This window comes from Chaetura pelagica, unplaced genomic scaffold (genome assembly GCF_000747805.2).
Source record: "Chaetura pelagica isolate M959 unplaced genomic scaffold, ChaPel_1.0 scaffold79, whole genome shotgun sequence".
In the NCBI taxonomy this organism is placed as follows: domain Eukaryota; kingdom Metazoa; phylum Chordata; class Aves; order Apodiformes; family Apodidae; genus Chaetura; species Chaetura pelagica.
The window spans coordinates 3464714-3479503 of NW_009969339.1; the positions used below are offsets into that span (position 1 = coordinate 3464714).

The following is a 14790-nucleotide window of genomic DNA, read 5'->3' on the forward strand; positions in this document are numbered from 1 at the left end:
TGACTTGGCTAGGCGTTAAGATACACACAGCTGGTCTCATTTTGGAAGTGATTTAGGAGCTTAGGAAATTCTCAGCTTTCTGAAGATATGGAAAAGCTGGAAATAAGTTAACATGAAACAGACAACACCATGATGCAAGAGTCATCTGGCCAGTCAGATACTGTTTAGTGAGACTGGAGTGCAGGACCACATCTCTACATTATTTCAAATGTTACAGGACATCACCAACTTCTACAAAAGACTGGGAAGGAGAATGGGAGAAGAATCCTAGGTATTTGTGTGTACTTTTCAATAAGCTTTTTGAACTGTCAGAGAAAGGACTGTGGACTACTTGGATCTCTGTTCCTGCTGTGTACAGCCTGTGTGCTTATGTTCTCCAAAAGGTTTAACCACTTGGGCAGGAAGTAGAGAGAAGATTGCTTATTGCATAGGTGTAGATATTAAGGACTTTAAGGTATGCAATGACAAGTATTCTTATATTCCCACCCCATGAGTTTTCCTAGTAACTTGGATACATTTAATAGCTCCTTAAGTTTGGAAAAGTCAATAAAGAAATCAAATATTTGCTAGTATTGTTCCTCTGGAAGTCAAAGAACAGCTGCTGCAGTATGGACCTTGAGAGGTCATCTAGTCCACACTCCTGCTGAGAGCACGGTAAACTAAAGCAGAGTGCTCAGTGCTGTGTCCAGTCAAGTTTTGAGCATCTCTCTCTGTCTCTCACACATGGCATACAGAGTATCTGGTTACAGTTCGTGTCCACTGTCATCATCCTATCACTGCACACCTCCAAGAAGGGTCTAGCTCAACCTGCTGTATGCCCTCCCATCAGGTAGTTAAGTAAGATCTTCCCCTTAGCCTTCATTTCATGAGGCTGAAAAACTATTCTCACAGCTTTTTCTCATGTCCAGTGTTCTGGCCCCCTAGCCATCTTGGTGGCTCTTCTCTTGACTTATTCTCATTTGTATCTGTCATTTGTGTCCTGGGTCACCAAAACTAGACACAGTCCTCCTGTTGAGGTCTCACAAGTGCTGCACAGATGGGGATAATTATTTGACCCACTGGCTATACTTTTGCTCAGGCAGCCCAAGAAGGGAATGTCCTTTTGTTGCCACAAGGGCACGGTGGTGGCTCATGTTCAACTTGTCCTCTATGATACCCAGGTACTTTGTTTTCTATCCAGATGCCTCCCATCCTTTGCAGTTGTAGGGAGTTACTCCATCCTAGGCAGGACTTTGTGTTTGTCTGTGCTGAACATTGTGAGTTTCCTGTCTGCCCATTTCTGCAGCACGTCCAAATCACTCTGAACAGCAGCTCTCCACTCTACCATATCTGTCAGTCAGTCTTCCCAGTTTGGTGTCATCTGCTCCTATGGGTTGTCCAGCACATATTAAAGTCTGTAAACCTGTACATCTCAGCATTGACACATGAGAAACATGATGAATAGCTGGGTACCAGTTGGGCTTTGTCTCACTGATTCCAACCCTTTGAGCTCAGCAGTCCAACCATGATTTCTACCCATCTTGTCATTGTCTTCTGCAATTTGTATTTCACCAGTTTGGCAATAAGGATACTATGGGGGACCACGTGAAAGGTCTTGCTGAAGTAAAGTGGAACAGCATCCACCACTCTGCTGTTCATCACACTAGTCCTTGCATAACAGAAAGTAATCAGGATGGTCAGGAATGATTTGCCCACAGTATGTCTGTGTTGCCAGTTGCAGTCTTTCAATTTGTGGGCTTGGAAATGGCTGGAGAATTTGTTCCATAACTTTCCCAGGGACTGAGATATAGCTGGATGGCATGTAGTTTTCTTGCCTGTCTCAAAGGCAGGTGTGGCACTGGCCTTTTATTTTCCAGTCATTAGGAACCTTCCCTGACTGCAGTGAACTTTTGAAGCTGATAGAGACGAAGCCTTGCAGGGACATTAGCCAGCTCCCTCAGGACCCCAGTTCACAGACACATAGCCAGACCTCAGGTTCACAGAGGGCCAGTACAGACAGATGGTGGAAAATCATTTGCTGCTTCCTTGTCCACAGGTGCACCAAACAGTGCTTGCAGCTGGCATGGAGATCTAAGGCCTTTGATGTATTTATCTAATAGGGTTGTGTTGGGTTTTTTTAAATTATAGTATTAATTAAGTCATGTTTTCAAAACAACAGGCCTTTATTTTTTTTCTGATTATTCCTGCTAAAAATTCATGGGTGTTGATCAGAAGAGTCTGCAAGTGAAACACAGACTGACTAAGGTTGAGGGTAACAAGGCAAGTTTATCAGTGTGATGGGACTGTCAAGTGGTCTGGGGGAACCTCTGAAAATTAAGTGGCTCCCAACAATTGTCTGCCAGTAGAGCTGAAAAGAGAAAAAATTAAGGTATTTCACTAGCACATGATGATGACCGACCTCTCATTGTTTGCTTGTTCCAGTAAAAGGGCTACTCTCTTCCTCCTTTATGCCCAGTGTGTCATACAGGAAGATTATAACTACACAGATACTCACCACTGCAGTATATGTATGATGCTTCTGCAAGGAGCTATCACTTACTTCCCAAGTTAAATTTTGCACTCAGATACCTCTTCACAGTTACCACTTTCAGCAAACTGGATATTTACAGATACGTTCAAAAAGAGCTAAGTTTTGCCAGCCTCCACCAAGGATGTTTTCTGAACCACACCGAAGTGAAAGACAGTATTGCAAACAGAAATTGAAGCTAAAATGAGACTTGAACTATGGATTTATTTATTTTTTTTATTGTACTGCTCTGAAGTAATGGAAAACCTACTGTTGAAAATCCATGATCAGCTAATCGGTGGTCTCATGGCAGGAATTCTTGCATGTTGTGCAGCTGCAGGAATTAAGCTTTGTGAAAGCCAGGAGATACTATAATAAAGCCTATTTTGAACTGTGCTGCTATGCTAGGGTAACATAAATGTGTGTTCAGCAGTGTAAATTCATGCAAGCATTGCCTTTACAAACTGCTTCTCTCAAAAAATAAACTCTTCCGTCTCAACATTTAAGGATTTATCATGTGCTCCTGTCAGTTTTACAAAACAATCTTATTAATTCTGATCATTATCTCTATATATTTGTCTGGGGAAAGAAGATAGCTACATTTAGTACAAATTGCAAAAATGAAAGCATAGCTACTGTGTGAGACCATATTGAGAATAACATCTGCAAGCTGGGCTTTCAAAATAAAGAACATGGGGAAATCCTAACTGTGCTTTTGCTGCCAGCCTGCCAAAGATAGCCTTGTTTTCCTTAATCCATTGTTGATACCTTCAGAGTATATGCATCTTGTCTCTTTAGGCTCAGCTGACATTTTCTTGGAGCAGTTCCCTTCTGTGTGCCTCTTCCTTCCATTCTTTCCTGACTGCTCTGATTTATCTAGTCCTTAGAAAATGCCTTGGACATGTAGTCTTACATTACATTTCCTAAAAAGTCTATTCTAGAAATAGGCTTTTTCTTTCCACTGCTCTCCAGTATAATCTCAACCGGTATTTCTGTTAATTTGGGGTTACAGATGTTAGCTATATCCTGGTATAAATTGACTAATGATAGCTTTGAGTTTCTTATTGTGTTGTGTTTTTTTTTCCAGTATACAGGGAGAGCTGGATGCTGAAGCAGAAAAAATGAGGGTATCCCAGCAGGACTTAATTGCAGTCAATGAATCTGTTTACACTCCAGATTCTGATGTAACTTCACCTGCTATCAATAGAAATCTCATCCAGAAGGCTGGCTACCTTAATCTTAGAAAGTAAGAAGACTGTTGTTACCTGCTGGTTTGTTTAATTGCTGACTAGTTGCTACATTTCTTTCTTTTTATGTTGTAAAGACTCCTCAGGTAATGATATTTGAGGCTTCTGAATCAGTGGTAGCTGTACCTGTCAGCTCCTAAGTATCTCTGTCATATTTGAAAATGTGTTTTAGAAGCTTAAACCAAATTAGAGGCATTTGAGACTGTTTTCCTGAAAGCAGAAGTTTAGTTCTGGTTGAATTCACCTACAGGGATTATTTCCTGCATTCATGCAGAGCTCCGTGAATTCCGGCTGGTCTTTGACATAGAGGGCAACACCCCCAGCCTGTCTCCCCTCTCTGTCCTTCCTAAAGAGTTTGTAACCGTCCATTCTGATGCTCCAGTTGTAGGAGCCATCCCACCAGGTCTCAGTGCTGCCAATGAGATCATAGCCCTGCAGGCTCACCCTCATCTCTAATTCCTCCTGTTTATTCCCTATGCTGCATGCATTTGTATAAAGGCATTTAAGCTGGGCCTTCAGTAAGGCTGCCTGACTAGCTGACCTGACCACCACACCACCCCTAGGCTCATCTGTAGCAAGCCTGGCTTTATCCCCCACCCCCTGCTGCTCATGCTGCTCTTCAGCTTGAAAACACTTTTTTTTTTAAATTAATTTTAATAGCATTTCATGTCAGTTACTCAAGACCAATAATTATTTTATTCCTTAACTAGGATATGTTGCAGAGAATGTTTTAAACTTAAGATGTTTGGGATTAGCTTAATTCTTCAGCTTTCATTAAAATTAGTCTCTGCTAGGAATAGATGCTGCTTTTACTTCTTAACAGAGACTCATAAAATAAATTCCAGGGCTGAAGATAAAGTTCAGATTAGCATCAGGATACATTTGCAGTTTCATGTACGTTTGGAGTTGTTTCTAAATAGTAATGAGTCTTTTATCACTGCATCTTCTCTTCAGTAAAACAGGTCTGGTGACGACAACTTGGGAAAGACTGTATTTCTTCACTCAAGGTGGCAACTTGATGTGTCAGCCAAGGGGAGCAGTAGCTGGAGGATTGATTCAGGACCTGGACAACTGCTCTGTTATGGCTGTAGACTGTGAAGACAGAAGATACTGCTTTCAGATCACTACACCTACAGGCAAAGCGTATGAGACAGGTTTTATTTCAGGACAGCCAGTCACGCCCACCCTTTCAGATGCTGTTTCATGTAAAACATGCTTGCTGTAATAGTAAGACTTTCTGGGTTTCCAGGAGGGTGTTGCCAAATTAGAAGCATGTTCTTTCCCATCCTCCCCTACAACTGCCTGAACAGCACATACAGTATCCTTTAGCTGCAGCTTACTCATGATATTTGTTCCTTTGATGGTTAATAGATACAGAGCTTGGTGATACTATTGTAAGACTTGGAGTCAAACAGTCCATTGTTAGCACTGATACACTATGTTTGTATTTTAGGGGTATAACCCTTCAAGCAGAAAGCAAGAAAGAATACGAGGAGGTAAAAATATTTTCTTAATGTTGTTATTCTGGTGTACAAGTGAGCTTGAGGAGTTCAGTTTCATTTTTCCCTTCCAGTGGATATGTGCCATCAACAACATCTCCAGACAGATCTATCTCACTGACAATCCAGAGGTAAGAGCTTGTTCCATCCACCATTCCATTCCTTCCAACTTGCTTTCCCATTGTTCTTTATGTGGTGATGCAGAGTACGTGTGTAACAGAGCTGTCCGGTCTTGTTTTCATAGGCAGCTGCCATCAAGTTAAATCAGACAGCCCTACAGGCAGTGACTCCCATCACCAGCTTGGGGAAAAAACATGAAGTTCACCACCCCAGGTAACATTCTCACTTGCAGGGACTAGAGACTGTGTGCTCAGTCATTGCTCTCTTCACAGGGCAACAGTCACCCCACAAAAAGCCCTGTCCAGGCCCTGGCTTTACAAGCCTGTGTGTTCCAGCAAATTCCTCTACTTCTGATGTTTGAAAGCCGTAAGAGATGCCAAATATTGAGGGTAATGCTTCTTGCTCTGCGTCACAGCTTTGAAGCTCCTTGCAGTTTCCATTGGGATTTTGCCGTTTTAGAAACACACACAATGCTTTGCTGTAAGAGAATTACTTGTAATGAGGGTAATACAGCTGAGTTCCCGGTTTTTACATTGAAGGAACTATATTCTTGCATATTACATCAAGCAGTTCCTGTCAGACTGTCACCAGAATATGCCTTACACTGCTGTCAGAATAATTATGATTTTTCTCTTGTGCTCATTCAGGTCAATCAATAAAGCTCTTCTCCTTCAAAAATCATTAATAATGTTCTAGGATATGCTTATGTTCAAAATACCTAAGTTACGTATTGTTTCTTTGTGTCTACATGATCCTAGCATCTTGCCCAGTGGGAATTCTTCAGACTTCATCATCAGAGTTGGCTTCCAAGCCCAGTGCTGGACCGAAATCCTGCTTTCAAAAGTAGTGTAATAAATAAAATAGGGCAAGCTTGTGTCACACTGACTTCTCTGCAAGCTTTGTAAACAAATTTGCAAATTCTGACCCACATATTTACTTCTAGAAATTAAATCCTTTTCCAGATATTCTGCCTCTCAGACCAGTGCCTTATTTAGGATTTATTATTCCCTTTATTATGATTGCTTACAGATTCCAAAGATTCCCTATAGCCTTGGGGAATGCCAGTCAATTTCTTTCTAATTTTATTCACAGTACAGCTGTTTCACTTTGATTACAGATTTATAAATAGAAGAGTACTGACATCTGTTTCACTGCATGGAGGACATAGTTACTTCATTGACAACAAACCTCCCATGCCACTTTTACATCTGTATGCAACCAGAAAACTTCCTAGAAATAGAAGATGCTGTTAATAAACCCAACACTCCCTACATAGCTGTGTGTACAGTTACTGTTTCTGTAGCTGTGGCAAACGTAGCACTTCATTCCCTTTGAAAAAAAAGCTGCGGGAAGAAATCTGACCCAGCGTGCAACACTTCTCCTTAGCCATCACATTGTAACAAACTTGTGGCTAAACGCGATCTTAAAAAGATGTCGGGATTGGGATTGACACCTTGAGACGCTTGAGAAAGAGGTGCTGTAGGAACGGGTGATGCAGCTGCAAAGCCTGGCCGCTAGAGGAGGGGAGGGAGGCAAACAGAACCTGCCTGCTGCAACTCTGTCCACACTGGAAGAGTTGCCGTGCACGCAGGTTGAATATTCCAGCGTTTCCTTTGTTTCTAAATAATTTTGGGGTACAAAAAAATCCCCAAACAAAACTCAACAGATTTTATCAGTGTCCTCAGTAACAGGTAAATAGGAAAATATTTATGTTTCCGTATGCTGGTTCAACCCAGCTTTGAATTTTTTAATAATCTTGTATAGCATAATCTTGGATAGCATGTCATTGACTGATTTTTTTTTTTTCCATTTTTACTTTAGCCAGAATGTAAAGAATATGGAAAATGATAAAATAATTCCCAACGCATCAGCTGGTATTCACGACTCCACACAGCTCATTGCTCCTGGAACACCAATTCAGTTTGATATCGTACTGCCTGCCACAGAATTCCTGGACCAGAACAGAGGTGGCAGGTATGGCCAGAGACAAGGATCAGTAACTTTCACAGGGTGATTTCAGGAAAGACAACGAGGTTTTACAACACTGGTGTGTGGTGACCAGAATCTATAATTAAGAGGTTTTCTTCTTATCTTGTAGGCGTGCAAACCCATTTGGGGAAACTGAAGACAGCAGCAAAGATGAGGAGGAAGGTCAGTGCTTTGTTTTTTCATGTAAGATTAGTCATGATTTTAGGCCTAATTCAGATGTCAGCCAGTGCCTCTGAATGAAAGCACCTGGCACCATGGAGCATCAGTCACATGAAGGTACTTACCTTTCAGAAACCAGTCTTTTAAACATCACTACATGTGAAAACAAACACCTTTTTCCTTGACGGTCCAAGCTGTATTCCAGAGTAGGTTTATTTCAAATGTTTAAAGGCAAAAAGATTTGGTTTTCTTGGGTTTTGGGGTTTTTTTTTTTTGTTTGTTTGTTTGTTTGTTTTAAATAGCTGTTGACTTATTTAGAAAGGGTTTGATGGGACTGTATTATAATTCCCCTGAAGTTTGAGGCTGCTTAGTAGCCAGTTCTAAACCTCATGTACTCTGAAATCCACAATCTCAACCTCACAGAGGCTCAAAATACCACAACCAGCAGCAATGTGTCTCTTTCCAGCACAAGGAGTTTCTTAGTGCTGCCCTCTCTCCCTTCTCCCAGTGATATCCCAGTAAAAGTCAGCCATTCTGACCTGCCTCTGCCAGTACATGCAGGGCTCAGTCCCTGGCTCTACTCTTCTTCTCCAGGGCCAGTTGCAGCCACTGCCTGGAACCAGCAGCCCCCATCAGAAAACTACTCACAGAACCCATTGATCCAAACACTCTCGCTTGCATGTGCTGTCCCATGGCAAGGCAGCGTGGGGAAAGCTGCCTGACAGGAGAGTAGCTGTGAGAAGCAGGCACCTCATACTGGCAGCAGCAGCACCCAGCTCCACTGCAGCACAGAGAAGAGTACAGTGCTTAGGTGTCTTCCAAGTCTGCAGCCTCTTTGTGGTGTCTTGTGCAATGTAGACACAGCTGTCGTGGCCTTTGAGCAGTCACATTCCATAGGACTCATCTTGCTTTACCTTGCTCACCATCAACCATAAAGGGAGCCTGATCAAACCACGGCTTTGTCACACAGTGGTTACTTAGTTGCTGACAGGAGTTTTGCGGTGATGGTCAGTGAGCAAAAAAGGATTTAATGGAAAACCTGCTGGAACCAGTGGCATGGAAGGTCAGAAGGACGTAGAAGAAAGTAAGGAATGTAAAAGGTTTAAAGCTCAGAGTTCATTTGATGGAAGCCAAGGCTTGTGAACAGCCACAAATTTATCACAGGTTTATGTGCAGCTGATAACAAGACAGGCAAGTGAATTTCACTATCTAATCAAATAAGGTATAAAGGAGCAGTTACACTTTTAAATGTTGCAAACAACTGCACTTTTATTTTTTATTTATTTATTTTTTTCCTACTTGGTGTCAATTCAAGCTTAGTTTAAAACTGGGTCAGAGCCCTTGCCTGGCTCATAGCAGGAAAACAGAATTTCCTTGATAACTTCAGCTGGAAGGAGCACAGTGAAGCAAGTCATGCCTTTACCTTCCAGACTCACTCCTGCAGCAGATGTTCGTAGTGCGGTTTTTAGGATCCATGGCTGTTCAGTCCGATGACACAAGTGAGGTGATTTATGAAGCTATGAGACAAGTCTTAGCTGCTCGTGCCATTCACAACATATTCCGTATGACTGAATCCCATCTCATGGTCACCAGCAAGAACCTCAGGTACTGTAAAATCTGCAATTTGGCAGTGTTTTGTGCCCTTCATAGAACTTGTGATTAGTGAAGTATTTTTGGTTTTGTTTTTCCAAGAAATACACCCTTTGAGGGAGCAAGATCCCAAGATTTACTTTACTTAGTAAAAATGTCTCTTTTCTTACTCTAGTATCTAGAAATCATCCTCCTAACTTGTAAGAAGATCCTACCCAAGTTTAGAGGATACAGTGGGGATACAGGCCCAACAAAGTTGCAGAAGGAGACGCACAAACAATGCATTGGGAGATGCTCTTTCCTTACATGTAGTAACAGCCCCAGAGCCAGTGTTGTCCCAGTGTCAGTATTGTCACTGTAGAGTATGTTGATACAAGGCATCCACTTTAGCTGGGGTGCCTTTATGTCCATGTGCGTGTTGGGTATTAGTCCCACACAGGCTGCTTCCCAAATTAGGGATTCAGAAAGATACTATGACCTGTAAATCTCAGGCAGCTCAGAGTCAGGGTTCAGTGCTGAACCTTACCATCAAATGACTTAAAATCAAAGAAAAAGCATTTGATTCTGTCTCTGTTTCCTCATCTGCAGAACTGCAATAGTGATGGCCTTACTATTATAAAGCACCTGGAAATTAATAAGAATCACTCTAATATAATTTATTTTTTTCCTCTACCCGTAATTGCAGATTAATAGATCCTCAAACCCAAGTTACACGAACAAGTGTAAGTAACTCTCCTTTTGTATCTGGTTTTTGACCACAGCATTGACTACTTGGCCACATGAACTTGAGCTCTTGACCAAGTTTGACCACATGTGGGTTAAAAAAAAAATAGGTTCTTTATTATTCTTTTCCAGTTTGAACTCTCTACTGTGACACAGTTTGCTGCTCATCAGGATAACAAGAGACTGATTGGCTTTGTGGTCCATCTCAGTGAGACTCTGGGAGAAGAATCTATGAGCGCCTATGTTTTTGAGAGCAACACAGAAGGGGAAAAGGTTTGCATAACATTCAGTTTCATTGGGAAGACACTTCTTAGGCTTCTTGGCTTACACATCTGGGAAGCAGTGCTCTAGAAGCGAGAGCAGCTTAATTCCTTGCCAGGAAAACTTGCTTAACACACAAGCCTTTGCTGGTTTACATCTATAAAGGACCAAATTTGTAGATCATGCAGCACCACCTACAAGAGGGAGGAAAGGCTGTGATGGCTGATACAGACATTAGGAGACAAGGGAGGGTGTGTCAAGCACCAGCACTAACAAAAATGCATGCTGGCCCTGTTGAGACGTGCACATCTGTAAAGCTCTCACAGACAAGGCTGCCAGACTGGGTTAACAGCACTAGCTGCTTGCTGCGTAAGAGAACAACAGACTGTGAAATATAAGGAATGTGCTGGAGAAATTTTGTCTGAAAAAACATGCACTGGAAAAGATCATCCAGATTTGGATTTAAAGTTTGGCGAATACACCAGAGTTGCGTACAAAGATTTATGAACATCAGTGACCTTTGAAGCAGAACCTGAAATGATACAGCTTTATTTTTATGTGGTTAGCATGGTGAATTGGGGTTCTGCTTCTAGACTTGTATTTAAGACCTAAGTTTGCATTGACACTTCTGTGTTTTAATCTCAAGTAAGGAACAAAAAGCTCCCAAACCAAAACTGAACTTTACATATATTTCCTTTTATAGATTTGCTATGCCATTAGCTTGGGAAAAGAAATCATTGAGGCACAGAAGGTAAGTTTGCTTCATTCCCCACATCTGTGCTATGATGCATCATATTTTGCTTTTGGTTGTACTGTTCAGGTACCTCTGGTGTGTGTGAGAATAAACAACTGCTACTCTCGTTAATGACAAAGTTTTTCAGACATTATTTAACACAATTCCTGAGTAATTAATATAAAATTGAGCATGGTTTGACTTTGCAGTAGCTTGAGGTAAAATCTGCCACCCTAAATCAAATTCAGAACTACACAAATGCAGTTGTTCACATTTGGAAGGAAACTGTGAGCTGTTTTGAAAAAACCAAGTTCCTTTGGATGAAATATAAATTGCACCCATCGCTGTTTCACTTTTAGAAATTGGTATTTATTCATCCCTTAGGGAGGAAAAACCCTGTGTTTTTCCACTTAAAATGAATGGCAAAGTTACCTAGCTCGTTGTAGATAAAGTTATCTATGTAAAGATGTGTGATTAATATCTGCTCTATACCTTTGCTGCTACAATTTCAGGATGAGTTTGGGGGGATGAGCATTTAGTCACAGGCAATAAGCAGGAGTATAGTAATTAATTAATTTAGATAGTTATTTTTGTCCTTGTTTTTCAGTAATTGTGTCAATGCCAGATAAGAACTGCAAAATAAAGGCTCAAAATTAATAACTTTTATGTTTCTTATATATCCAAGGGGTGGTTTTACTGAACCAAAAGGGATTGTTTGTTTCAAAGCTTCAGGCCAGAATTATTCAAAACTTTAGTCTAAAGGATGTCATTAAAAAAAAAATAAGCTGCAAAACCTTAGCAAGAAGTACTAGGAAAACTGTGCTCCAAAAGACTGCTGCAGCCCGCTGAGCCCTTTCCTGTTTCTCTTCAGGACCCAGAAGCATTAGCTCAGCTCATGAAGTCTGTACCATTAACAAATGATGGGAAGTTCGTGCTTCTGAACGATCAGTCAGATGAAGATGGAACTGCACATGAAGGGGAGGAATCAGAAGCATAAAAAAAACTCTGATAATTTCCTGCAGCCTGTGGAGGAGCAGGAAAAGCAGGGAGTCATTTTGCAAGAATCTCTGGTTTTCAGCCATCCGCACCCACCCGAGGCCAGCTTCTGCCTTCCTGCTAGAGGGACCGTGGCCTCTTGGCAGTGCAGTTGCCTCTGGATTTACAACAAAGCAGCAGCAGGACTTGCCCTTCAAGGCTTTTTGCATTTGTGAACATGCTGTGTGTTGGTGTGTCTGGGAAGCTGACAATCCTGGGGAACGGTTCAGCGTGAGCCTCTTGCTGCTGGCAGATAGGACAGCACAGCTGGCAGCCACAGAGGGCTAAGGTCACTCCCCAGCTGTACCCAGGAGCAGCCTGCAGTCCCAGTGCAGCTGTCAGTTCCTTTAACAAGTACCAGGCCTCAACTTTCCTACCATAGTAACTTCTCATAGTTTGCATGATTTTGTGCATCTGAATGAAGGTTAAAAATGCACTATTTACTTAAATTTCAGATGAAGTTATTTTTAGTCTAGTTTAAGTGTAACACGATTTATCTTTTGTGGTAGCCTATTTACAAAACAATTTGTTAAACACTAAATTTTTCCTATTAATATAATCTATTTTTATATTGCATCTAGAATGAGCTTACAGAGCAAATCTAAGTGCCTACTCTTACCTCCACAGGGACCACTCACACGTTCTGTAATGAAATAATGGACATGAAGTACCTCCTTGGTTTATTATTCTAAATACCACTGACATGTAAACATCAGAAGTAGTGAAGGAATGTGACATGTTAGTTGTGTGCAGGTTTTTTTGTGGTTAGGTTTCTTGAAAGTTGCCAGAGATTATAATTGTAGGGCAAATAAGTACTTTTATAAGAAGAATTCATTGTATTTTTAACATTATGGTGACATACAACAGCTGAATCTACCAGCAATCTTTTGTTTTAAGAAACAGAGCAATAAAATGCTAGATTGTAAGTCTACAATGTATTGACTAGTCTCACAGTACGTTCCGGAAATGAGACTCTAGCTATATTTGGCTAATAAATTTAGATTACTCTTTTCCTTTCCAGTTTAATCTAAGACCATGAGAAATTGTACTTTACATGAACAAACAAAAATAAACAAATTAATTGGGGGTGGAGGGGCTGGCAGGCATGATCTGTGGCATAGGTTGTATTAATCAAGGTAAGGTAACTGGAACAAGTGGCTGAAATGCCTGGAATTTAATGTAACTCTTCTCAAGCACTTACTAGGAAACAAGATTTTTTTGTAAGCAGAATCTGTGCTACAGCATCTGAAAGATCCCAGTTGACAAGCGTTTAACATGGAGTAAGTTCAGTTCAGCTGGCTGCTGAGTGTTGAAAAGAACCATGGAAGAGAACTGTCAGTAACTGACTCAAACACATCTTTATAAATAAAAGCTGAAGCTGTCTTACTAAAAAAATTGAAACCGACTGAGCAGATGTTATCAAAGACACTAAGAATGAGGTTCTCAAAATTACATTTATTAACACAGCTTTTATATGTACATAATGTTATCTACTCACAAGCCAAAGAGACTGAGGTAACAAAATACCCTTTTGTACAATGAGTTAGGAAACATTAAGTGTTACATTTGGTCCTTTGTACCTGAGAAGCTGAAAACAGCTGTTGTTGATGGACATCAGATTGAAACTCAAACTTACTGCTGATTACAGATGACATTAGGGACCTCCAGAATCTACCCTTCAGCAGCAGTTCCCTTCCCAGTGAAGTGCCCACCAGCTGGGTGCTGCTGAGGCCACCACTTCTCACCAGTCAATGCAAAGGCCCTTTGGCCTTGGGGCTGACAGTGCATGAGCTGCACCTTGCCTACCCAGCCACCATGCTGCACAGCAGCCCTGTGGCTGCTGGCAGAGAAGGGCACAGCACCACATCAGAGCAGGATGTGAGACCTCTGGAGGAGCTGCTGCCACCACTTCTCCATGCAACAGCCTTGTCACAAGACCAAGCACAAAGGGCGGTGGTGGCATCTGCCTTCTTAGGGGGCAGGACAGGCCGTCAGCCTGTTCTGCCCCAAACTTGAAGGAAAAAAAAAACACCTTGAAATCTGTTCTATGTCCCTGCAGCAAACTCCTCATTCTCACTTTCCTTTTATCACCTCTGCAAATTTTGAGTGAGCACATTTAATTTAGTCTGGGGGGATTTCTTTTTAGCATCTCTTCTCCAGACAACCAGTGAGGGTCCATTTTGTTCCTATAATCAGAACAGGAGGGGAAATGCAGTGGGAATAGTAATAGCACCACAGCAAGTATTTTGTGCCCCTTTCAAATCCTTGTTGAGGGGGGAAAAGGATTCAATGTGACTCTCACTGACAGGAGTGTATGACATCCAAATCCAGGACCCACTTTGTATTTCAGATGAGAAGCCTTCTGCATGTATGTGCTGCTACATGACAAAAAGAAACAAATTACAAACTACAATCCTCTATTAGCAATAATAGCTCTATTATCACTGTACATATTTGTGAATATGCATATATTTTTGCCACATCTAGCATACATTCAGGTCTCCCAGATTAAACAGGGTTCTATAAAAATAGGCTTATGTCTTTCTGTAGAATTCCCTTCACCACAACCACATGAGTTTGTTAACCATCACATTTTAAAATGCATGGTTCAATTTATGTTCAGCTGCAAAGTATCACCCATCTGAGATAGTGTCTTTGCAAAACAAAATAAAAAAAATAAAAAAAAATAGGAGAAGAAAAAATACAAGTGCAGATTTTATTAGAGCGCAGGTAACACCGGGACTGTACCATGGACTATACAGCTACCTAGCAACCCCATGCTGGGGCAAACACACCACCTGTGTGGGATTCTGCAGTTGCTGTGTCGTGCTTGGCCACTCTGAGCCAAGAACTTAGTGACTTCAGATGAGAGAGGTGCATGGAAACAAGTGCACTGCAATTGCAGTGCTATGGGAATCAGCAGCAGCA

General features: G+C 41.4%; 1 protein-coding gene across 1 annotated transcript in view; it reads left to right on the top strand.

Moving 5' to 3' along the window:
* APPL2 (adaptor protein, phosphotyrosine interaction, PH domain and leucine zipper containing 2) overlaps positions 1-11824 on the top strand; it is a 54636-nt gene extending 42812 nt beyond the window's left edge. The window contains exons 11-22 of the mRNA XM_010005857.1: positions 3594-3752; positions 4708-4896; positions 5207-5249; positions 5327-5383; positions 5497-5585; positions 7194-7346; positions 7471-7523; positions 8951-9125; positions 9796-9832; positions 9966-10106; positions 10798-10845; positions 11699-11824. Coding sequence (XP_010004159.1) covers positions 3594-3752; positions 4708-4896; positions 5207-5249; positions 5327-5383; positions 5497-5585; positions 7194-7346; positions 7471-7523; positions 8951-9125; positions 9796-9832; positions 9966-10106; positions 10798-10845; positions 11699-11824 — 1270 coding nt within the window. The remainder of the gene's footprint in view (positions 1-3593; positions 3753-4707; positions 4897-5206; positions 5250-5326; positions 5384-5496; positions 5586-7193; positions 7347-7470; positions 7524-8950; positions 9126-9795; positions 9833-9965; positions 10107-10797; positions 10846-11698) is intronic.
* The last annotated feature ends 2966 nt before the right edge of the window (positions 11825-14790 follow it).